General features: G+C 36.5%; 3 protein-coding genes across 7 annotated transcripts; 1 reads left to right on the top strand and 2 right to left on the bottom strand.

Moving 5' to 3' along the window:
- Nucleotides 1-75: 75 nt before the first annotated feature.
- On the bottom strand, nucleotides 76-2,906 carry LOC306887539 (forkhead box protein J2-like). Its single transcript, XM_079445362.1, has 3 exons — nucleotides 2,788-2,906; nucleotides 1,143-1,511; nucleotides 76-981 (listed from the first exon to the last, which is right to left on the bottom strand). Exons 2-3 carry the CDS (start codon nucleotides 1,495-1,497, stop codon nucleotides 878-880), a joined length of 459 nt encoding a protein of 152 aa, XP_079301488.1. The 5' UTR covers nucleotides 1,498-1,511; nucleotides 2,788-2,906; the 3' UTR covers nucleotides 76-877.
- LOC306887537 (isochorismatase domain-containing protein 2) lies at nucleotides 2,827-12,814 on the bottom strand. Of its 2 annotated transcripts, none has more exons than XM_079445358.1 (7): nucleotides 8,305-9,580; nucleotides 7,668-7,987; nucleotides 4,872-4,946; nucleotides 4,633-4,713; nucleotides 4,461-4,556; nucleotides 3,383-3,536; nucleotides 2,827-3,237 (listed from the first exon to the last, which is right to left on the bottom strand). In XM_079445358.1, exons 2-7 carry the CDS (start codon nucleotides 7,971-7,973, stop codon nucleotides 2,945-2,947), a joined length of 1,005 nt encoding a protein of 334 aa, XP_079301484.1. In that variant the 5' UTR covers nucleotides 7,974-7,987; nucleotides 8,305-9,580; the 3' UTR covers nucleotides 2,827-2,944. The 2 variants fall into 2 exon arrangements, with proteins under 2 accessions (XP_079301484.1, XP_079301485.1); XM_079445359.1 differs by lacking the exons at nucleotides 2,827-3,237; nucleotides 3,383-3,536; nucleotides 4,461-4,556; nucleotides 4,633-4,713; nucleotides 4,872-4,946 and adding exons at nucleotides 10,282-10,399; nucleotides 10,752-10,822; nucleotides 10,926-11,138; nucleotides 11,477-11,601; nucleotides 12,405-12,814 and having other exon boundaries at nucleotides 7,897-7,987.
- A 482-nt stretch (nucleotides 12,815-13,296) lies between these two features.
- On the top strand, nucleotides 13,297-25,728 carry LOC306887533 (splicing factor U2AF 65 kDa subunit-like). Of its 4 annotated transcripts, none has more exons than XM_079445326.1 (13): nucleotides 13,297-13,804; nucleotides 14,432-14,591; nucleotides 14,689-14,795; nucleotides 15,421-15,572; nucleotides 15,774-15,890; nucleotides 15,996-16,134; nucleotides 16,256-16,335; nucleotides 18,360-18,482; nucleotides 18,741-18,827; nucleotides 18,931-19,182; nucleotides 19,266-19,447; nucleotides 19,777-19,880; nucleotides 25,502-25,728. In XM_079445326.1, the coding sequence occupies exons 1-11, from the start codon at nucleotides 13,756-13,758 to the stop codon at nucleotides 19,398-19,400; spliced, it is 1,401 nt and encodes a 466-aa protein (XP_079301452.1). In that variant the 5' UTR covers nucleotides 13,297-13,755; the 3' UTR covers nucleotides 19,401-19,447; nucleotides 19,777-19,880; nucleotides 25,502-25,728. The 4 variants fall into 4 exon arrangements, with proteins under 4 accessions (XP_079301452.1, XP_079301451.1, XP_079301450.1 ...); XM_079445325.1 differs by having other exon boundaries at nucleotides 13,305-13,804; nucleotides 18,720-18,827; nucleotides 25,502-25,640; XM_079445324.1 differs by having other exon boundaries at nucleotides 13,305-13,804; nucleotides 15,996-16,164; nucleotides 25,502-25,640.
- Nucleotides 25,729-25,794: the final 66 nt, after the last annotated feature.

The raw sequence follows: 25,794 nt of genomic DNA, 5'->3' as shown, positions 1-25,794 counted from the left end.
GGGGAAAAAAAAAAAATCAAAGAAATAAAATAAAATCCACAAAAAAATTGTCTAAGCTTTTTTTTTTTTTCTTTTGCATTGGTTTGCTTTTAAAATGACACATTAGACATTTCCTTTTATTTTGTTTTTAATTGAAGACAAAACATTAGCTCCCCAAGCGGATTTGCTATGTGACGAAATGTATTAATATAAAGCAATAAATGTCATAATTGATTTCAGTCAAAATACACCCATATGTATTGCCCTAATATACCTCAGTGTACTGTTAAACGGCATTTATTCTCCCACAAATTGTTAGTGTACATGCAATTTGTTGAAAATGTAAGATTTTTTTCTTTGGTCAAAAAGTTCTTTCAATAGCTATTGACTAAAGTTGTCAGGAAAGCCTATATCAACATTCAGCAAGAACTGAGCTATTGTCAGTTGGCTAAGGCTTTGGAAGTGCTAATGTTATTTACATTGTAACACGCTGACGTAAAAAAGGCAGCCTGGCGTGGATCGATCCACCCCAACCTTCAAGGTCTGGAGCAGTTCAGGAACAAACATGATAAATATTTTGCATTGCAAGTTTTGGTTAGCCTCACAATTTGGTGCTGTCTATTATTACTCTCCAGCTCTTCAACATGCAAGTCAAGTCAAGTGACTAGCAGACAACATGCAGTTCAGCAAGTCAGTTGACTATAGCAGCAACATTGTGCCATATCAAAGGAAACAAACAGCTGAATGATGATCATTGTTACGATGGTGCTGGTTTTGTTCCACATATAAATGAAACCAGATGAATGAGTTAGCCTCACCTCCTTTTTGACAGATTCTCATGCCTTTTCTCAATAATTGGCTCATGTTTTCTTTACGGTGTATTTATCGGCAAACAAAATTATTCAATCAAAGAATCCCAATCAAAATCATCCTGGATTTCCTCACTGTTGACTTTCTTCAAGTGTGGACGTCCTGTTGGGGTCAGTGGTTGAGTTTGAAGTGCTGTAATAGGACAATGGGTAAAAACAGTTAAAACATTCTCCAAAACAATATCTTTATGTTCTACAGAAGTCATGGAATGGATTGAAACTACATGAGGGTGACTAATCAAGTGACAGAATTTACATTTTTGGGTTTGTCAGACTTTTTATTTTGGGATGTACCGTTAGGAGTCAGAGGCTGGCTCGTGGTTGGCTGCAGCCCCGGGGATCTCTGTGCCGTGTGGTTCTGGGTGTGAGGGGTCAGGGTTCTCCTGGAACTCTGGAGGGGAGATTCGCCAGAGCCAGGAGGGAGCTGAGAGGAGTAGATGAGTGGAGAGGGTTGAGTTAAACTAGCCAGGCTGGGAGGGTTAGTGGGTGGCATATTCATGGTAGGTGGGGCCATTTGACCGAAAGAGGAGGGGCCACCAGAGGATGAACTAATGAGACCCTTCTGAGTGAAGAAACGGTTGAGTGAATCACAGAGCGAGGTGAAGAGTGTCGAATCCAACGCCCAGTCACAGAGCTCGGCCTGCCGCATGCTCTCTACCAGGTCTGCATGAGAGCAACATAGATAGAAACAGTTAATTACAGTGATGTACAGTAGTTTTGTAGTATTTTGAATGCATTAAAAAATTAACAAACCTTCAAGCAACATTACACACAGATTATGCACCGAATTTTTGCAAGTCTATTCATTTAGATTTTAATAAGCTGGTTCAAAAATGCAACCATTAATTATCCTTTTTTTCAGCAAAATAAATAGATAATTTTTTTTCAATGCAGTAACAGGATTCCCACACATTATGACCAATGAATTTCCAAGATTTTCAAGGCCTTTTTTTAAGTTGTTTGTGACAACAGTCTCTTATATTCACTAAGGCTACATTTATTTAATCAAAAATGTAATATTGTGACATGTTATTTCAAATTAAAATAACAGTTTTGTATTTGAATATAATTTATTCCAGTGATGACAAAGCTGAATTTTCAGCATCATTACTCAAGTCTTCAATGTCATTCTAGTATGCTGATTTAGTGCTCAAGAAATATTTATTATTATGACAGTTGTCCTGCTTAATGTTTGTTGTTTGCTTATTACATTTTAATTTATATATAATGTAAAATAGGTTTTCCAGGACAGTGCAAAGCCTGTAGATTAATTAAAGTGTGGTTTTAACAGTTCAGTGTTTAGTGTAAATGCATGAGTATTAATATTATAAGTTAAAGCTGCAGTCTGTAACTTTTGGTGCTCTAGCAATAAACAGAACTGTGTGCGTCTTGCAGAAGAACATTGTAGCCGGAGCTACTTATCTCTGTTTATGTCTATGGTGAATCACACAGGTACCGGGGTACTCCACAGTGGTACCTACCAAAACTAATCTAAAATAGTCCAAATATAAACACTTATTATAGGTGTGCCATAGTGATTCAGGACAAGACAAAAACAAGGTTTGGAAAATGGATTCATGGTGTACTCGCTTATTATATACATTCTGTAAATTTTGAACACAAAAAAAGTTACAGACTGCAGCTTTAATGAATCATGCATCCTTATAATTATGTGTTTAAAAAGAAATGGTTTCAGAAGTTAGCGTTTTGTTTGTTGCATGTAGTGTAGCAATTTTCTACCAAATGGTAGCTTGACTGTTTTTAGTTTGAAGTATAAGAAGATTGCAACTTGCCAAGTTGCAGTTTCAAAATAGCTTCCCAAAAGTGGAAAATACTGCTTCTGGATGCACAAATTCCAAAATGGTAACAAAAAAAAACTAAAAAAGTAACTCCAGAGCAGAAAGTGAAAGCATGTAGACTAGAGAAATGTAGTACTGACCAGGGTGACTGGTGAGATCAATGTTAGCCCAGTCCAGACTACTAGCAATTCTGAAACTCTCTCTCAAAGAGTCAGCGTTACTGAACCAAGCTGCAGGAACGGCTAAAAGAGAGAAAGAAAGAGAGGATCAGGACACTCGTATCCCATCAACACGCCACTAGCAGTTATACTCACCATTACTGTGCAGCAGCTTGTCAGGCTCAGTGTTGGAGTTTGGATGAATGTTAGAGTTCTGGTTTGGGTTTAGGTTGTGGATAAAACTAGAGTTAGTATTGGGTGTATTTGGGTTGAAGTTGCCGTTGGTATTGAGGTTTGGGTTAAGAGTAGGGTTGGGGTTGGTGTACTGGTTCATATTAGGGTTTGGACAGGGCCAGGGGGAGAGAGGAGGCAGGGTTGGCGTGTGGAGCGGTGTACTGTCATGGGTTAGGCCAAGTAAACTGGTAATGTCCGCTATAAGAGAGAGTGAGAGAGAGAGAGTGAGAGAGAATGTGAATCATTAAACACAACTAAACTCACACATCTTACACCGACTTGATTCTGAATCTAAATAAATGATAAGCCAAAAGGAAAAGAGTGGCATAATAGATTTACTTACATTGTGAGGTGACTCTCCCTCTCACAGAGCGACAGAGGGACTGGAAGGAATTGTACAGATCTGGTAAATTCAAATCAGCAAAGGAGAATCGAAGAGGGGGATCAGCATGAGGGTTCGAAGGAAGAGATGTAGGTACTGGGATGCTTGGACGTTGCTGTGGAAATTTAATTTGCAGAGATTCATTTGAGAGTTATTTGAATAAACAATGTTATATACGGATAGCTCAGCCAAAAATTTTAATTCTGACATTATTTAACTAATTTTCTTTCATGAAGCACAATTCAAATTTTCAATTCGAATTCAAAGGGATAGTTCACCCAAAAATGAAAATTTTGTCATTATTTTCTCACCATCATGTTATTTCAAACCTGTGTAGGTTTCTTTCTTCTGTTGAACACAAAAGACAATGCGCAAATAAAAGAACACAGAGGCAGCCAGTTAATGTCCATTATGACAAACACAATCTATCAAAAAGGGAATTATCACAGCCATGTCAAGAGATATTTTTGTGTGGCATCTGAAAGGGAAATTCCTACAAATGCATAAGGTCAGCTGTCTGTGTTTGCTCATTTTTTTCTGTGCATCTTTAGTAAATCTTGACAGTAATATTTTTTTATCTCAAAAGCGGGTTTGAGCTTGCACAAGCTATTAGTAAACTGGTAAGTTGACACCTTTAGAATATGGCACCTCTATTTGATGTCAGTGTTGGTTAAGTTATATAGAAACAATGACATTAATGGCATCAAAGCCCCATTTTTGAAGTTCATACAACTTTAAAGTTGGCACCTATTTTGTAAATGCATAGCATAGATCTTAAATACCATAGATAAAAATAATACCATACAGGTTTGGAATGACATGAGGGTGAGAAAATGATAACAGAATTTTAATTTGAACTATTCCTTTGAGGGGATGCATGCATTTAAATTCACTATAAATGAAAGTAATTCTGAAGTCTACCAGTCACTAGCTTTCTTTAGTTTACCACACACTCTCATTTCCTCATTCATTATAGCTCTGCTATAAGAGGATCTTAATCCTTAATAGAAATAGAAAAGCAGAAGAAATGACTTTGAACCTTGCAAGGAGGGGGAGAGAACATGCTTTTGGTGTCTGGCTGAGGTGGGAGGGGCTCTGCTTGACTGACAGGCACTTGGGCCTCTGAGAATGGAGCCTGAAAGAGAGATGTCTGTGAGTGAAATACTGATCTCACAGATGTGATGAATATACTTCATGTGACATATTCTTACCTCTTCCTCTTTAGGATAAGGACGTTTGACTCCCCTAGGTTGAGTTGAATCAGGCGGTACATCCATCGTCCAGTATGAGCCCTAAAACAGGTGATTATTTTAGCTTCAGTATTAGTAAGCTACAGAGTGGATTTGAGAGTGTTTACAGTTTAAATAGTTAGTAGCATGACAGAAATCAGCTTTCCTGTTTAAAATGAAAAAAACTTAGATATATATTAAAACAAATTTGGCTACATCACCTTCCCAGGATCACTTTGCGGTCGAGGAACTTTCCGGAAACATTTATTGAGGGACAAATTGTGTCGAATTGAGTTCTAGGAGATAAAACAGAAATGTGTCTATACATGCATATGCATTTGTCATGCATTACTATACAAAGGTTTAGGGTAGGGATGCACAATATTATCGGACAGATATCGGAATCGGCCGATAATGGCTTTTAATGCAAATATCGGCATTGCCCGATATGAAAAATTACACAAATATGTCTTGCCGATAAGAGAAATACATTAACTCACACGTGCTCAGGGTATGCTAGTGATTAGATCATGTCAGCAGTGTGGCTCATTCTTGAACCAAAGTTTTGTCTGAATGATGAGTAAACTCACTCTTTTGGATTGCTGCATTTAATCTATGAAAGCACCTACAGAATGATGCGTTCGGTGTGTGATAGAGCAAACGGTAATAGCAGGAGTAATAGCATGTGGCCTACTTCTAATAAAATTAAAAATAAAATAGACAACACAAATAACATTTAGACAGTGTTTCTGATTAAATAAGCAGTAATTGATGTCACAAAATAATGAGTATGTTTTGATTTAAAGGTCAGAAGCTATAGCTTACATTAAAAAAATAATCACAAACATAACACTTAATAAAATAATTTTTTATATACTGATTTATTAATTAATGTGTAATATGTTTTATTTTTGAAACAAATCATAAGCTCTTAAAGATTTTCAGAATTTTTACAACTCTTTTGCTTTAGACCATCTACAAATGTTAAATCATAAAATTAAATGTTAACACTGCATCTTTCTGGGGGGGGGGGGGGGGCAGCGATTGATATATAGTTTATTTATAGTTATTTTCAAAGCTTCAATGTACTGTCAAAAAACCTTCATTATTGTTTAATTCTAACAAATAAGTTCTTGTTAAAAACTAACCAAAATTCAAAATATTTTGCTTATAATTTCTGCACAGGAGAGACTTGGTGTTGTTACCAAACAAAAGGAAATATATCGGTATCGGTCAAAATTAATTAAAAAAATATCGGCATATCGGATATTGGCAAAAATCCAATATCGTGCATCCCTAGTTTAGGGTCAGTAAGATTTTTGGTAACACTTTGCTTAAAGCCTTTATGTATAATGCATCATAAAGGGTTATTAATGGGTATAAAGCATTCTAATTATTCATTATGTGCACTGTAATGCATTATATATTGTTGTGAATAATTATAACCAAATTTAAAATGCACAGTGTAACCATGAATTGATAAGTGTTATAACGTGTTAACTGTGGTTACAATTATTCACGAGACTGTACAATGCATTGTAAGGTGCATTACAGAACATAATTAATGCATTAAAACAACTTTTATAATGCATTATACATGAAGGCTTTAGGTAACGTACTTAGTACTTTACTTAGGTAAAGTAGTTTTGAACTTGCTATTTGTCAGAATCTTGAAAAATGCATTATGGTTTCCACAAAAATATTAAGCAGCACAACTGTTTTCAACACTAGTAACAATAAGAAAGTGTCTTGAGCAGCAAATCAGCATTTTAGAATCATTTCTGAAGAACACTGAAGACTGGAGTAATGACTGCTGAAAATTCAGCTTTGCCATCACAAGAATAAATAACATTTTATGAATCATTTCTTAAAATTTGTTTTTAAACAAATGTTCAGATTCCTCAGATAATAAGCACCACTTCCAGTTAAAGAGCATCACATATCATTTAGCTTTAATCGTGAAGTAGAAGAGATTGCATCACATTTCCTGTAAAATACGACTACACACCTACAAACTGTCATTTCACATTGACAGAAAATCTGTTAGAAATCTGTGATGAATCATATAAAAAATGTTAAGTACGCAATAATAAAAAGCAGTCTGTTCACTTTGACACCTTTTGACGGTAGGATATGATGCAAAACCAGCTCTCCAGAAATCCAAGTCAGTGTTATATCTATCAAAAGAGAAATTGAGCCACTGGACAGAAGAAAAGGCATGTTTACTTTCTCCATGGGCTCGATGAGATTCATTCACGGCTCTGAAGTCAATAGTCCTTCAAAAAGGCCAAGATCCCAAAAACATTAAAACATAACACAACATTGTATGCTGAAAAATTATAAAAAGTTAAACGGTTAAATGCAAATGCCTAAAATCTACATTGCATCCATCAATGACATAAAAATTATCAGTTCTCTAAATGACTCAATAACACATTTTCCTCATACCTTCAATATACATCTTAATCATTATTTTAATGTTTTTAGTGTAGCATTTCTATATTGTGATTTATTAAATTATTATTTAATAAATATTATTATTATTTTTGGAGGAGTCAAAAATATTCATGACGTTTTTGAGGGGTCGCACCACATGACATTTTACAACCTGAACTAAAGTTGCCAAAAAGACAAGATGGTCAAATTATTTAATATTTTAAAATTTTAAAAATTTAAATACATTTTTTTCTAGGAAATAATTTAAGAAAATATTATGACATAACGTTTTCTTTTCAAGCGTTTCTTTCCTTTAATGAGGCTTTTTCCTCCCTCTGTATTATGACATCAGGAAGGTTGTATCAACCTGACATGTTTAACTGTGATTGACCCTAATACACAAAAGAACTGCTTTCAGCTACATTTATATTTCACAACAGTTTCTTTCTAGACTTATTTATTAACTCAATAAAGGTGTAAATCCAAACCAAAGGCCCAGTTCGAGCACAACTGCACACACAACTCTGCCTCAATGCACTATTTAGCACAAGGAAGTGGTCATGTAGTGGTCTGGCCTTTACCTTCCATCCTCTTCCTGCTCTGCTGTAATAAGGAAATGTATTGCTGATCCATGTGTAAATATCATTCAAACTCAGCTTCATTTCAGGAGCAGAACTTATCGCCATGGCTATCAGAGTGGCATAGCTGTGAGGGGGTTTAACTTTGGAATTAGATCCAGGGGAAGGTGTAGGAATGGGAGGGATGTCCTTCTCTCTTCCTCGTTCTTTTTTTCGCTCCACTCTTTCTTTCCCTGATCGCAAAGTGCTGATTCCCAGCTGAGGAAGCCAGTCAATACTGGTCAAACTAGAGTCCAGTTCAGAAGTCATGCTGAGGGGGAGATCTGAGGTGCAGAGAAAACAAAACATTATGCAATACTGTGTTAATCCATGCAGGCCAGCAAAGCTGTGAAACCAAATCAACAATGCCATATGGTGTTGCGATACAATATGATTTAAAAGTACGTTGTACTCCCAATCTTAATTTAAAAGTCATCAAGTAATGTTTTGACAAACAAACAAACATGTACTTAAAGCATTAGAGTTACTGCACACAGTATGGATCAAATGTTGGATACATTTTACGTCTGTTATTTCGAAAATAGCCAACTATAAGAGATTAATATGTGTGTTTAAGTATAAAGGATGAGTGAAGTCATACCTCTGTTCTGTCAAAAGGCCACAGGCTTCACGCGGTGTTAATTTTTAATGCTGTCATCTGTTGCACCGAGGCATCTGAGGGATCTCCGCAAACGCTTGTGTTTATCGCCGCATTCATTCGCTACCTGAAGCGCAAAAGTTAACACGTTTTGTATGAGATTTCTATTTGGTAGAAGAAGAAAAAACTGTCGGAAAAAGTTCTTCCCTTTCTTTCTCTTTCCCCTCCCGTTCTGCCCGTGTTGAACGTCACACACTCCACCCTCCTCTAAGTTTGGCATTTGAGAAGTCGGTGTGTTTCTCCTCCTCTCATGGCTGCACTTGTACTGTTTCACTGGTGAGTAAGTTCCTGTTTCTCTGCTGAAATAGGAGAGGAGTGGAGCACCCGACGTAATAATTTCCATTCAGATTTTCTTGGTCCTATGACACAGTGACATTTGCATCCTGGTGGATTTCACACTTGGTACACAAGTAATAACGCAGTGAGGAAATAAACAAACTTTATGTAGGTGAACACACATATCGACACCATATGCATAATCAAGAGGCTTAAGTTTTATTCTTATTTCATAATGATGAATGTAATGCTTTACAGTAAGGTTTTATGCATTAATATCACTTTACTTGTAAGTTAACAATAAAGGACACATTTACATTTTTCATTTTACACACATTAAAGTTGTATGTTAAAATATACATTGTTAACTCTTTATGATCAAACATAAAATAAGCTTGATTAATAAATGTGATAACATTTTAAAGTGAGTTTTCATTAGTTAACAAGAACTAACAATGAAAAATACTTCTAAAGCATTTATTAATCATAGTTAATGTTAATTTTATCTTTACATTTACATATAAAAATCTGAAGTTGTATCTGTTAACATTATGTAATGGACCTAAGCTAACAATTACTAGCAAAGGAAAGTTGTTTTTGTATTAATTAACATTAAGAAAGAAGAATAAATACTGTGACAAATGTATTGCTCATAATGCATTAACTAATGTTACCATGCAGAACCAGAAGCGTAACCATAAACTCAGAATTGTAGAACCATTTTCGAAATTTCAAATATCTGTGTTTCTTTGGATGTAATTTCATTTGAATATGCAAGTGCTCAGAGCTCACATGACTCTAACAGGTTCAGAAAGAGGTTTGTGCCGATTTCTTTTAATTCATGCAATTATGTCTGCAGGGTGTGGTGTGACTGGCCCTACAGAGGGCTGAAGAAAGCCAGCAGGCCTGTATCAGGGGAGGGGTGAGCCAAGAGCTTCTGGATCTGTGTGCAAAAAATTAAGGAGGACAGGTCAGAACATGAACACAACAATAGCCGAATGCAGACTTAACCACTATAAAATCCCAACCAGCTCAGCAGCTCCTCATACAGACACAAACAACCCTTCAGCCAGGGCTAAGAAAACACTTGCTGCATCATATGATTTCCTCAAGGTCTTATAATAAGCAATGTCTTTTCTTCTCCACCTGTTTTTTCTGACCCCGCTGACCCAATGAGCATTTTGCTGTCCAAAGGTCATGCCTTAACTTTGCAAATTCAAGTATTGCATAAGTATTGCATTCTTCTCATGGGCATTTAATAATTTTTTTACTTTCAGTCCGAGTTAAATACATATTTTTTGGCTAATTTTATCTGTAAAAGAAAACCTGCTTAATAATTATGCACACCTGAATATGAGTTTTTCAATTCGAGCCTTCATGGAAAATTATATATCACTTATAAATGATTAAATACAAAATTAATAGTAGTTATTAAGATTGATGTGGTTTGGAATAGGTAAAATTTGCTTGGAAAAAAACTATGATCAGAGTATCAAAGTGCCTAATAATTATGCATGCATTGTATATCTTAATGTACAAACAAGAAAAAAAAATCTGATGGCTTTAGAGTGAATATGAGATAATGTCAGAATGCCTTTAAGGTTTAAAATAATTCAAAAATGTCTGACACAGATCAGCAGGTACCTCTTTAAAGTTGGGGTGCTTGGCATCCTGCACTAGTTGTAATAAAACTCCCTCTGTAGTGGTGAGAAACGCCCCACTCTGCTTCAGTCGTGACAGTGCAAAAAGACGATCTGTCTGACTGAAAATGACAGACAAATATGTAGAAAACCCTGAGAATCACTTGCTCATAGGACACAGCAGATTCTACACAACCACATCAACAAATAAACATACAGTGCCCTCCATAAGTATTGGAACAGTAAATATAGACCTTTAGAAAAAAAGCTTATAGATGCCATCCATCAACTGACTTGAGTTTGTGTTTGAAAAGATGTGGGTGTGAGTCAAAATAAGGTATGTAGAAGTCTTGGATTTGCAATGATTTAAAACACAATTTTTCATACTATCATCACATAACGCCAAGATACATCACTATAAAATATCACAACAGTTTTCCATTTTGTATATTTTAAACCAAATTATTATTATACCTTCGAGAAGAGACGGCATCTGCTATGATATGAACCTCTATACCTCGGTCCAGGAGATCATAGGTTGTGCACTACAGCAGAACAAGAACCTTAAAGATCACGATCAGGAGATAAAGGAGTGGCTGATAGTGAAAAAGTGCCATGGCACCAGTTTAAACAAACATTTGACGTTACCGCAATGCATGCTTGAGCCTCGATGCCACATAATATGACCTGCTGAGGGTCTCCAAGGCTTTTGAGTGAGCTCTCTACACTCTCCGTCAGCATGGAGAAACTGGTCTTTGTATGAGGCGTCAAGCCCTCGGCCCCCAGCTCAGGAACAGTGGGGCCCAAACCTTTAGGGTACTGCTCGGTTAAAATCTGAGGGATGCTTAAAATTCGACATGCCTGGAAGTGAAAAATAATTAATATTATGTTCATATTAATAGTATAATAATATTATATTAATGCCATATTAACAAGACTTAAATTAATATTCTTCTGATATTCCTCATTTAACATGTGTGATCCCCATTGGTCAAAACAGACTCAAGACAATAAGAATAAAATTGTTTTACTTGAACGAATGTCCAGTGTTGTTTCAACAATATTTTCTCGGTATATAAATACTTACTGTATTACAGTTTGCATTTGGGGAAGATTGGTAGATTGTTCCCCAAAAATTGCTCTGTATTTTTTTTACGCCTTATTAATTTCCTATGGCAGTTTGAAGGTGTTGATTTTACCTGTAGCAATCTTGCGGCATTGCTCACGACGTTTGTAAACTGGAAAATAGTGGGTCTGAACTTCTCCTGTATGTCACACAGTAGCAGGACTGAGCCTTTGGTGGACAGCCTGCCAATTCTTGCCACTGCAGAAACAAATATTATGTCATTTGTGAATCACTGTGTCTTTGTGCATAGACTGTAATGCAGTGGTTCTCTATCACGGGGCCGGGGCCCATTAGAGGGCCTCGGAAATCTTCCATAGGGGCCCAAAAAAGTTTTAAAATGATTTCAGTTTAGTTATATTGACAATCTAAAATGAAATAATAAAACACTGAAAATAAAGATGTACAACATATTTTTGTTTTATCACAACACAAGTACCAGCAGTACATATTAGCACTGAAAGCAAAAAAGATTGAGAGCTACTGTGCAGTAATACATATGTGACCCTGGACCACAAAACCAGTCATAAGTATCAAAGGTATATTTGTAGCAATAGCCAACAATACATTGTATGGGTCAAAACTATTGATTTTTCTTTTATGCCAAAAACCAAATATTGTTCTATTCTAACAACCCCATACATCAATGGAAAGCCTATTTATTCAGCTTTCAGATTATGCATAAATTTCAGTTTATACATTAAGTTTTGTGGTCCAGGGTCACATATTTCGTAACTAAACTGTAATGAGTGTCTGATTGTGCCACCTAAATGAAATTAAAAGAAAATGTTTAATGAAAGTATTACAATCATGTCTAAAAACGCTGTCATTGGGTTTTGAGTCACTGTCCTGTAAAAACAATAGTGAAAGTACGTAGGCAGTGCTCTAATGCCCTGAATATTAATAATGCGTTGAATCTTTCCCACTTACACCTAGATTGCAACAATCATACCGCGTTGATAAAAGAGTTCAATGGTATTCAGAGGCCAACGAGCAGTACTTACTGTTTGCAGAGCAATATGGGGGAGTCGCAGACCGCAAAGATCAAGTGAAGACTAACCAGGTCAGCGACAGCGTTACCCGTGTGTGTGCGCTTTAAAGTGTCCACCCACTGCTCTTATTGGTAGAACTGTTGTTAAACTCTAGTGAAGTTTATATGGTAATGAGTATGGAGAGAGAGTAAGCGGAGTATAACTCCAACAGAATCATGAGTGACAGCAGCACATAAAATGCAGAAAAGACGACTCGTTACAGCACAAATGTATATCTTAATATCTACGTGTGCTCTTGAAATATATATATCCTTGATTATTACAACAAGGCAGCGCAATTCTCTCCCTGTAACATCGCACAAACCTCCAGATAAGAGGCCACTAGTGGCGTTTCGGTCATGATTTTGAATGAATCTTTTAAATGAACAAATCATTCTCACTCGCTGCATTCAAAGACTGATTATAGCAAGAGCCAATAGTATTCGAGTACGGGATGCAAAGGAACATTTCATTGGTTGGACCTGCTCATCGAACACGCCCCCTTTACTGAACGAGTCAGTGTTCTGAGTCATCTCGTTTGTGAACGAACCGAATGAACGATGCATCGGTTGAGTAAATGATTCACTAGTTCACCCACAAAATGCAACCCCACAGAGAGGACCAAAACATTTTCATGAATGGATTCAAAAGATTCGAGTCTCTAGACTCGAAATCAAAATCCTCTGCCATTAGGGGGCGCAGTCCGATACAAAACAATAGCCTATTTTATTCAGTTTTTGTTTGTAAAGAACATGTGTGTTTACATGTTATGATTTTAAATGCATATACACATTCCTGAAATCAGCAGCAGTAATATATACCCTTTATAATCTTATATATTTTAATAAATTAAAATTGTAAAGTTGACCCGGAAGTGTTTGGGAGTGGCCACTGACCTTAGTGGGCGCACTCTCGCGGCCTTGGCGTTTCACAGAGATTTTGTGGAAAATATAGGCTGTGCTTTACGTATTTCGGTAGTTTTGAGGAATACATGAGCTCTTCCACGAGCAGAGCAGTCGTTTATTCCTGTACATCATCCGGTGCATGTGTGTTTACTCTCGGTGTCTTTGAAAACACGTTTTCCTCATGCTAGTCTTTGTATGCACTGAGCTGAGCGCTTGCATGCTCGACTCCAGCTGCTTTCATTAAACTGCGCTTTGCTTCCGCAGGGTCGCGTTTTTTGCCTTACACAAACTGTAGTTTCTTAATTGCTTCACGCTTGGTGTGAACTTTTTTTTTGTTTGCGAGATAATAGCAGCCACTGAATTGCTAGCTGCTAGCTAGCCCGCTTCACTCTCAGTCGGCGTATTGGAGCTGCTGGAAAATGTCAGATTTTGACGAGTTTGAGAGACAGCTGACCGAAAACAAGCAAGGTGAGGAATAAACGTGTAAGTGTGATGAGAAAGAGAGCATGGTCAAGTGTTAGAACTGATGTGGTAGTGGTCAGTAAGTAAATCTCTTCTCCTGGTGGAGCTGGACGTGCCTCTGCAGCCTGAAGGAGGGTCTGCATCACATTGCACAGATGCACACCAGACAAATGCAGTGATGTTATGTCTTAAATGCATCGAAAATCTAATTTACACAATGTGTGTTTGGGGTTCTGCAAAGACACGCAGCTTAAAAATAATGTTTATATCATGCATGCATGCACAAATATTGTCTGGGTTCAGTGTTAAAACTTGCATGTGATGAATAAAATGCTCTCTATTCATGTTTACCTATCTGTAATTAAGTATTTGATAAATTCATCATAATCAGGTCTAGGTTTATTTAAAGTGACAGTTCACCCAAATGAAAATCCTGTCATCATTAATTTACCCTAATATTCTTCCATACCTGTACGACTAACTTTATTCTGCAGAACACAATTATAGATATTTTGAAGAATGTTGTTCAGCTAGTTTTTCAAAAAAGTTTTATTTATGGCACTGGTCTCTATATGAGCATCAGTAAGCAGATGGCAGTTTGAATGAACATGTTGAATGTTTTGTGCGGTGCAGCGGACAGAGACAAGGAAAACAAGCACCACCGGCGCAGTGGCTCGAGAAGTCGCAGCAGAGACCGGGACAGGAAAAGGAGGAGTCGGGACCAAGACAGAGAAAGGAGAGGAGGCAGCCGAGATCGTCATGGAGACAGCAAGGACCGCAGACACAGACGCAGGTAAAAATTGGAAAAATTCTAATCCTTTGGGACATTCACTGAAAGCGTGTATATTTTCAAAGACTGTCATTGTTAATCTCTCGGTCTCCATTGGCAGTCGCTCGCCACACCGTGAGAAGAAAAAGATTAAAGTAAAAAAATATTGGGATGTTCCCCCTCCCGGATTTGAACACATCACACCAATGCAGTACAAAGCCATGCAGGGTAAGAGTCTGTTTTCCTTTCATTCCTGTTTTGACCCTGTTTACATCTGCTCTTGAGCTACATCTCTAGTGATCCATCTTGATGCCCCCTAGACAACAATGGACAGCCACCTGCTCTCCTGTCAACTAATCACTGGGCTAAAATAAAGGTTTTAAACATTTCTTGTTGTGCTACCTCAATATGAAATAACTGTTTTAGCCTATTTTTTTAATTATTACTTGTTTAAAAAAGAAATGCATTAAATTGATAAAAAGTGACCGTGAATAGATCTATAATTTTATAAAAGAATTCTAGTACATATAAACGGGATTTCCTTACTTTACTATTCATCAAAAATCCTGAAAAAATATATCATATTTTCCAGAAAAATTAAGCAGCAACTGTTTTTGATGAGAATAAGGAATGTTTCTTGAGCACCAAATCTGCACATTAGAATGATTACTAAAGTATCATGTGACACTGAAGACTAGAGTAATGATGCTGAAAAGTCATTTTTGCCTTATCACGAAAAATTTAATTTTAAAATTTGTAAAAATACATCATAATGTGGTTTCCTTATGAACACGGTTGTGTTCATATGCTCACCATATGTCTGACATACTCATGAATCTTTCATTGACTACAGCTGCTGGTCAGATCCCGGCCACTGCTCTGCTACCCACAATGACCCCTGAGGGTCTTGCTGTGACCCCAACACCTGTTCCTGTCGTGGGCAGTCAGATGACTCGACAGGCCCGGCGGCTTTATGTCGGCAACATCCCATTTGGCATCACAGAGGTAAGATTCATTTTTATCCTTGACACTCAGTAGTATTTTGGTGTTGTAGAAGGTGTGATGATATTTCCTTTAACGTTATCATGAATTCAGTATAATTTGGACTGTCATGCATAAACTGGAGTACGACTGATTAATTTTTTGTTTAATGCTTTGCTTTTTTTTTTCTTGCCTAAATTTGATGAATAGCATTGCTTTTTATAGGAGTCTATGATGGACTTCTTCAATGCTCAGATGCGTTTGGGTGGCCTGACTCAGGCCCCAGGCAACCCAGTCCTTGCTGTTCAGATCAACCAGGACAAGAATTTTGCCTTTTTGGAGGTCAGTCTTCATTCAGAGTGGAAGCGCTAATTTTATAGATCCTCACATAAATGCTTCAGGAAATTCTGGGAGCTTAATAATTTTATTTTTTGTTTGGCAATACAGTTTCGTTCGGTGGATGAAACGACACAGGCCATGGCATTTGATGGCATAATTTTCCAGGGACAGAGTTTAAAGATTCGCCGACCACACGATTACCAGCCTCTGCCAGGCATGAGTGAGAATCCCAGTGTCTATGTCCCAGGCACGTCTCTCTTTTGCTCCCCCAATTCTTGTACGCGCAATGTTTTGTTCTTTTCAAAAGTTTAGTAGTTATTGATTTAATTTGGATCATTGTTGGTCACACTCTGGTTCTTTCTCTGTAGGCGTTGTCTCCACGGTGGTGCCTGATTCGGCCCATAAACTTTTCATTGGCGGTCTGCCAAATTACCTCAACGATGACCAGGTTTGTGTTAAAATGGCATTGTGTTCCATTCATTGAAGGGTTGCTGAGTTATCCCCTGATTGGTCAGAGCTTTCAGAATCAGATCTGCTAATCTTTTTACATTTTATGCTTTACAAAATGACATAAACTTTTCATGCCCCACAGAACAGTTGCTTTGATGATTTTGAAATTTGAAGCTTTTAAGCTCCCTTGTCAATATGAAAAATGCATATACAGTGGTGCTTGAAAGTTTGTGATTTTCTATATTTCTATATAAATATGACCCAAAAAATCCTCAGATTCTGAAAGAAGACCAAGATAATCCAAGCAGACAAATTCTTGTAATTGCTGATCAGTCCTTCACAATGGCATGGAGTTTTAGGCCATTCCTCAGTACAGAGCAACTTCAATTCTGTAATGTCCTGTGAACTGCTTGGTTCAGACACTTCCTTTACTTTACTTTTACTTTTAGTCATTTAGCAGACACTTTTATCCAAAGCGACTTACAAAAAAGAAAAAGTACCTACAACTGTTACAACTCTATGAATACTATATATACACATTTAAAAAAATAAAGAAATTAAATAAAAATGACAAATGCATACACAACATTTCAAAGGTAAACATTTAGATGAAAACAAAAAATAAAGCTAAAAACAATTCAAAATGTTAAAACAATAAAGGGTATGCGTATAATAATTATTTTAACATAACACCAAGTCAAACACCCATTTATATATTATTTAATTTCCATGTAGTATGTTGATGTACTAAAATAATTCAAATTAAATTAACTTCCACAACATTTCAATTGGATTAGGGTCCGGACTTTGACTCAGCCTTTCCAAAGCGTTAACTTTGCTCTTCTTTAACCATTTTTTGGTAGAAGGACTTGTGTGCTTGGGGTCGTTGTATTGCTGCATGGCCCACTTTCTCTTGAGACGCTGTTGTCAGACAGATGTCCTGACATTTTCGTTTAGAATTTGCTGGTATAATTCAGAATTCATTGTTCCATTAATGTTGGCAAGCCGTCGTCTTCCAGAGACAGCTAAACAGGCCCAAACCATGATACTACCTCCACCGTGTTTCTCAGATGAAACAAGTTTCTAATGCTGGAAGGCAGCTTTTTCTTTTCACCAAACAATGTTTCTCATTTAACCCAATATTTCTATTTTTGTCTCATCCGTCCATTAAACCTTTCTCCAATACTCCTCTGGTTTGTCCACATGATCTTGATGGTTTTCCAGCCTGATGAGCAACAACACTTTTTTTTCTTTTTTTTTTTTCTGAGGTCCTCAGAGATCTCCTTTGTTCCTGCCATGATTCACTTCCACAAACATGATCAGACTTTGATAGATCCCTGTTCTTTAAGTAAAACAGGGCAAGTACTGACACCTGACAGTCATCCTATTAAAACACCTCTGAACAGATGGACTCTAATTCTGCCTTCAAATTAACTGCTAATTCTAGAGATTCACATATTTTTGCCTCTCACATGTTATATTGGATCATTTTCAGGAAAAAATAAATCCATTTTCTTCTCAATTGTTTGATTGGGTTCTTTTTGTCAATTTTGCGTGAAAATCTGATGATCTTTTGGGTCATGTTTATGCAGAAATATAGGTAATTCTAAAGAGTTCACAAATTTTCAAGCACCACTGTATGTATTTATGATTAAAAAACAAGTCACTTGTTCACAAATGATCACAAATGTATATTTATTTGACCAAAATACAGTAAAAACGGTAATATTGTGAAATATTATTAGTTTAAAAGAACTGTGTTCTATCATTTTAAAATGTAATTTATTCCTGTGACAGTGAAGCTGAATTTTCAGCAGCTATTTTTTAGTCTTGAATATTACATGATCTTTCAGAAATTGGTCTTCAGAACTGTTTGATAAATAGAACATTCAAAAGTTGTTTGAAATATTTTTTCTAAGTCTTTACTGTGACCTTGGATCAATTTAATGCATGCCTTTTTGAATGGTGCGTGTGTTTATATATTTGTAAAGTTTTACATTGCGATTTTTCTCTGTTCCACAGGTCAAGGAATTGCTGACATCGTTTGGCCCTCTGAAGGCCTTTAATTTGGTGAAAGACAGCGCAACAGGCCTCTCTAAGGGCTATGCCTTCTGTGAATATGTTGACATCAATATAAGTGACCAGGTGATGACAACACAAAGCATTGCACCTACATAATCAGCCTATGAACACTCAGCAATTAACACATTTGTCCTCTGCATGTACTGTTGGCTTCATTGTTTTATATTTATTACATATACTGTTTAATATTGGCTTTATCTGTAAATCTATGAGAAACAAATATTTAGCCAGAATTGATCATGAAATGAGCTAGAGGCAATGTCAGAGCTGTTGGTTGACACCCATGCTAACCTCTCCAAGGCACACTCTTTACTATCACAGGCCATCGCGGGGCTAAACGGGATGCAGCTGGGTGACAAGAAACTCCTGGTCCAGAGAGCAAGCGTCGGCTCTAAGAACACCACACTGGTGAGGGAAAGTGTGAATAGTGTATAGTTGATTTACTGGATGTACGCCATGTAGACCTTATCTCCTGTTTCTCACCCTCTTCCCCTCTTTCTTTCCTCTGAAGACGGGTATAAACCAAACACCAGTTACCCTTCAAGTTCCAGGTCTCGTGAACAGCTCGGTGACTCAGATGGGCGGCATTCCCACAGAAGTATTGTGTCTGATGAACATGGTGGCTCCAGAGGAGCTTCTGGATGATGATGAGTATGAGGAGATCGTGGAAGACGTCAGAGAGGAGTGCTCCAAATACGGCCAGGTCAAGAGCATCGAGATCCCACGTCCCGTCGATGGCGTGGAAGTTCCTGGCACTGGAAAGGTTTGATAACTGCTTGTAACTTTTCACACTTCAACTTGACCTTTTGAAACAGTTATTTATGGTCTTTTTTTTCTTTTCCTTAGATCTTCGTGGAGTTCATGTCAGTGTTTGACTCCCAGAAGGCAATGCAAGGCTTGACAGGAAGGAAATTCGCCAACAGAGTGGTGGTGACTAAATACTGCGACCCTGATGCCTACCACCGCCGCGACTTCTGGTAGAGACAGGACAGAATCCAGATCGAGAGAGACTCTGAGAGATGCAGATGGTGTGATTTCAATCTCTCGGAAGCCCCTTATTTTGTAGATTTATGAGGTCTGGGAGAGTGTGAGCTTTTTAAAATCTGGCAGACTAAAAGCATGACTTGTGATTGGTCAGATTGTAGCGAACCAATCATTTGTCATGTTTTTTTTTTTTGATGACAACACTGAAGTATGTGCAAAGCTTTAAGATGGGAAAATGGACCGTACCGTGTCATTATCTACAGAAAAGGATTCAGTTAGACATGCCACTAAACTTCCAGCTTTATTTTGGCCTATAGTGATTTTACATGTCACTTTTTCTCAATGTTAAATTCCTGCTCTATCATCTGTACAGCTCACACACTGGTCAGATAGGAGTCAGAGGACGATGTAAAGGAGCAAGTGAGGAAAGAGAAATGATGACAACTACAAAAATGAATGTTACACTCAAACAAGAAGGTGAGAGGGGGTATTTCAGGAGAGAAGTCTTTGTTATTTGGATATGGTTTTTATTTAGGCTGTGAATGAGGTTTCCTGTGTAGAGGTTAAAAAGCCAGAGGAGTTTCCAGGTCATCTTTTGACACCATACATGTATGAGGTAAAGCCGCTACAGGCATCTTTCTTGTAGAGGATGAATATTACCAATTACATCTATACTGTCCTCTATTTTCCCCCTCCTCCTGTCTTTTTCCTGCTATCTCTCCCTCCTTTTATAATCGTTGTACTGTATTTCGTGAACCCTATTTTCCTGGCCCGATCTAACCAAATTTATACACAGTGAAAAAGATACTTGTCTCTTTTGTTTTTTTCTTTTTTTTCTTTTTATACATTCTGTATCTAACTGTCCACTGCTGTTTTTTTAAACTGTAATAAGCCGAGTTGATTTAATACAATGCGTTTATGTATGAAGACCAGAGAAACTTCTGGTGAAATAAACTCAATGCGTTTGAATTGACTTGCTACACACTGCATCTGTATTCTGCCAGCAGATAGTGCTAACAGGCACTGCTCACTTCAAGTAGTGTAGTTCCAATACGTGTCTGAGTATTATGAGCAATGGGTCAGCCAGTAGTCCATCTGTTTTTAGACTGGGGGGGATGGGGGGTAGGGTGGGGGTTTTTTTTCGGTCAAAGAAAAGAAACGGGACAAAAATATCAGAAATATGTTGATTGATGAAATTCATGTGTTTATGTTGACTGGAAATTTTGAAATGCTGAGAAATAGAGATTTCTAGGAGTTTAATGTGCTTAAAACCAGTAGATTAAACTGAATAAAGTCCTCTGCAAAGACTGGGAACAGAGTCATTTATCGGGTGGTTAATTTTAATAGAATATAATAAAATTGCATCTAGCGGTTTAGCACGAGTCCATAGATATAAATGTATTTTTATTATGAAGAAAACAAATGATCTGACTGGTTAGATAAAAAAATAGTCTCAGAGTCTACAGACAACTACAGATTAACTGATGCATGTTATGCAAAAAATGTCTGAAAATGAATTCCAAACTGACCAATATTTGTGCCAGGAAAATTTGTTGACAAGCAGAGCTCAACAGTAAGGTTTTTCCAATTTCTGGTCCAATCGGACTAGTAATTCAGATTTTTATGTGCCCTGCTGCAAAGAATGATCAGTTTTAATCTTTAGCACTATATTAGATATAAGTTTTCCTAATGCAACTATTTTATTAAATTGTTTCCAACATTTTCATCTGGAAATTAATCCGCTACAATGTAAGCCAAAAAAATTAAACACTTTTGCTGGAAAGTAAAGATGCATTGTGCAAAACATACTGACTAGTTCTCCGTTTTTGCAAATTTGACACCACCTCGTCTATATTAGCCAGCTGGGTAACATTATCATGGTGACGAATCAGCAGTTTGCAACAATGTAGAATGTGTTGTTAATGGTAATCATAATGACAACAAATGTTTTCTATTGATTTATGGAACGACTGTAAATGAACCTCTACTAATGGATGGGGACACGTGTTCTGTTGGTTAATTAGTGAGCATCTTTCTGGCCTCATTATTGTTCACCCACCGATAATGCCCCATATTATATTTTACAGCCAGCTCTCTTTTTTCCACCCTTTTTCTTTCTTGCACACCCCTCTTTGATTCAATGCCATCTATAACTTTCTAAGCCGCTTTATCAGTTGCTTTCTCTCGCCTTATAAACAGTCCGCTCTCTCTTTTCTGTCTTTGCAACTGTAACTCCCACGCTCTTAATGTCATTAATGGGTGCTTGTCCAAAATAGAAGCCTTGCCCATATATACACACACACACACACACAAACATCCGTGGATCAGCTGACATACACTTGATTTACTTTCCCACAGACATGCAAAACTCACAATGACATACACTGGAAAATGTCAAATCTGTCCATGTGCAGATAAATACTCTTGCCTGAACCTTCTACTTGGTGATTAAGCTGTCATACATTCATTTCATACTCTCATACATAGTCTCTACAACTTGATTTCATTAGTCCCAGTTTTCTCCACCCTCCTTTTTTCTGTCTCTTTTTTTTTTTTCCTCTCGCTCTTTTTACGTCCCTCCTTCTCGTCCTCTCTCAGCTGAGTTTCATGTATCTAGTCATCAGATCTGCACCCACACAGAACAGGTCAGGATTTGATTGCTCTCCCTGTTGCTAAAGCTTGATGGCTTTTCAATACACTTGCTGCACACATGCATACTGTCATAGTTTAATAAAAATCTGTGACACAAGCCTTAAATTTTATTTAATAGATTATGTTGTGCAGCTTATTAAAATATGGGTGCATGGATGTATTGATAGAAGTATAACCGTATTATCTACAGACTGCTGTGTTTGTAATTGATTTTGAAGATTAACCCAATTTAAAAAAAAAAAAATCATAATTCAGTTTTTATTGCAGCAGATACCAGTTAAACATACGACTTTGTGTCAGACTTTGTTTGCTTTTTCCTTGCTGTTTGATACTCTACAAACATTTAGTTATGTGCATGTCATTTATTTTGCTGAGAAATGTTTATACATTGTTTCTGGATCCTATAGTAGACCTAATGTGCGAGTGTGGGGCTGAAGCCCAGTTGCTTTAAAATGATAATTGGTTTCTTCCATTCTGACTGCCAAACCTTTCTCTTGACTGAGATGTGAGCCACTTCGCTATGGGTGCAGATGTTTTCCTTTTGAGGCAACAACTTGCAAATTATAGTAGTTATTATAGAAGCGTAATGGTTTTGAAGAAAGAAAGAAAGAAATGGTTTTGAAGAAAGTTTAACAGAGTTGTGGTAATATAAAGAGCTGTGATGGAAATGATCTTGCTGGGTTAATTATAGGCTGTGTGTTACATTTCCAGGTCGCGTTTAGTGTTTTGATATAGTGTGTTATATCTTACGCAACATAATATGGCCCCAAAACCTTTAGTGGATATCTAGTTTTATATCTGCAGAACAGTTTAGTCACACTGCATATCTGTTTTTACTTGTGCATTGACAAAGTTGAATTAAGATGATTTTTCTTACAATATTTTAGTTTTAAGCATAAAGCCTGCCTTATTTTATTTCATGTATGTTTTTTAAGAATAAGATATTTTTAAAAACTTTCTAAGGCGGCTTGTACTCTTTGATGCTTGATATATTTTATATTTTATTATATATATATTTTATCTGTAAAAAAAGTAATATTGTGAATTTATACACTTTTAAATAACTTTTCTGTATCTATTATATTTTTTAATGTATCCAGATTTGGTGCTTAAAAATTATTTCCTATTATTATTAATGCAAAAAAAACTTTTTCTTTGAATTGAAAGTTAAAAATTGTATTTATCTGACATACATTTTTGTGACAATGTAAAAGTATTTAGTGTTACTTTTGATCTATTTAATGCATCTTTCCTGAGTAAAAAAAGAACAAAAAACTTACTGACCTCAAACTTCTGAATTGCCAATGGGGCAAACTTAATTCAAAAATAAACTTCAAAATATATAAAATAGTGCCTTGAATATTCAAGGCAAAAATAAAATGTAATTACATTTTTATTTAATATTCAAATGTATTTAATAACAATAATACTTAGTACTATATTTTACTAAAAATATATAGATATTTTAGCGATGGGCCACATGCTTGTTTCTAGGCTTGTGTTCTTATTGCTCCTGTGTGGGTGATTGGCCTCAATGAGCCTTGTCTTGTAGTACTCCCTCCCTGTATGGGTACATTGATAATGACTTTAGACCCTCTGTCGGTTTGCCTGTCACACATGAATTAACACCTACTGCTCCACCTGGCTCTTTTCACCTCCATTCTCAACAACCTTGTGTTTCATCTCTCAGTCTGTTCAGTCCACGCTAAACTCTTCCTGCTCTCGCATCTTTTTTTAGAGTAGCAGAACGCCGCACACCTTGAAACTCTGTCCACAGATCTAATAGTTCTCTGTACACGTAATGCTTGGCTATTTATGAGACCTTAAAATGGCACAGATCAAACAGGCTGGGCTAAAGTGGGCCGAGTTATGCGGGTATGTGTTGATATCTTGGAGTCGCTTCTGGCGTAGCTAATTCTAAGACAATGTGACCTAATCGTGACCCGTATTAACCTTCTCTGTAAGCTTACTGCCTGTTTGTTTACTCAATAGAGGACAAAGATATAATATTGTTTTTAAAGTATTAAAGGGGTAATTCACCAAAAAATTATAAAGATGTCATTATTTACTCCTCAAGCTTTTTCAAACCTGTATGAATTCTTTCTTCTTCTGAAAAAGATATTTTGAATAATGTTGGTAACCAAACAGTTGCTGGTCCCCATTGATTTCCATAGTATTTTTTCATACTATGGAAGTCAATGGGCACCGTCAACTGATTGTAGATCTCTGATAAGATAAACTGATAACGTTGCTTGAAACAACTTTAGGGTGAATAAATGACAACTTTTTTCATTTTTGGGTGGACTATCCCTTTAAGCCTGTTCTCTGTCCCACTAATAACTGGATTAGTTATAACCTTTAAAGGAAAACTCCACTTTTGTTGAAAATAGGCTCATTTTCCAACTCCCCAAGAGTTAAACAGTTGAGTTTTACTGTTTTTGAATTGATTCAGCCGATCTCTGGGTCTGGCAGTAGCACTTTTAGCGTATCTTAGCATAGATCATTGAATCGGATTAGACCATTAGCATCTCGCTCAAAAATGACCAAAGAGTTTCGATATTTTTCCTATTTAAAACTTGACTACTTGAGTTACATCGTGTACTAAGACTGACGGAAAATGAAAAGTTGCGATTTTCTAGGCCGATATGGCTAGGAACTATACTCTCATTCTGGCGTAATAATCAAGGAACTTTGCTGCCGTACCATGGGTGCAGCAGGCGCAATGATATTACACAGCACCTGAAAGCAGTCCACAGCTATATCATAGTTACCTAGCTGGGGACTACTTTCAGGCTACTTTCAATTGTTTAACTATTGGGGAGTTGGAAAATGAGCCTATTTTCAAAAAAATGTGGAGTGTTCCTTTTAAAGACAAATGAAATAAAATAAAATGTATTGAAACCGTCTTGTGTTCTAGTAAAAATATCAGTTATTAAAAAAACAGATTTCAAGATATATATATCCTCTACAAACAAGATATATAAATAATAAATAATAAAAATTTAATTGTAGTTTAATTAGACCTTTTAAAAAATATTTAAATTCTAATTGTACTTCTGAATTGGGCTTGTGTCTTGAATAAACATGAAATTACAATAAACAAAATAATATTTTTGAATTTACATTGAAAATGAATAATGGCTGTTAAAGTGGCTGTTTTTGTTAATTCATGAAAACTAATTTATTGCCTAATGCTAACAAATTGATCCTTATTGTAGTATTAGAATTGAATTTAAATTACAATTAATTAGTAGCCGCAAGCATTAAATAGTTTTTCCTACCCCATTGGCAAATTGTTTTTTTTGTTTTTTTTATATTTAGTGACTAAAGGAAAATATCAATTGTAGATTTCTACTATTACCTTCTACCATTACTGTTATACTTCAGTCTTTCTGCTACTTTGTGTTTTGAACTCTTTTTTTTTTTTTCTCTCTTTTTTTCTGCAGGTTCATCAAAAAGAGGGATGCGTCATCTTTTCACGGCTCTAAAAGGCCTCAATCCAGTATCTCTCATCAAGTCGTTCTTTTCATCTACCCATTATTCCTGTCTAGTTTCTTATCAAACCTTCTCTTGTTTGTAGCCGTCAGTTAATTCCCACTCTGCGCTCTTCAGAAACGACCCCCTGTCACTTGAATTTCTTGCACGCTGGGTTCCTTTTAAATCACAGAACATTGTAATTCACTATCATTTCCTGTTCTTTTTTGAGCTTTCTATTAATACACTTCTCTGCGTTCTCATT

Source organism: Barbus barbus (assembly GCF_936440315.1).
Source record: "Barbus barbus genome assembly, chromosome: 21".
Classification (NCBI taxonomy): Eukaryota; Metazoa; Chordata; class Actinopteri; order Cypriniformes; family Cyprinidae; genus Barbus; species Barbus barbus.
The sequence above is the reverse complement of the archived record's forward strand: the minus strand, read 5'-3'. Positions and strand labels throughout refer to the sequence as shown.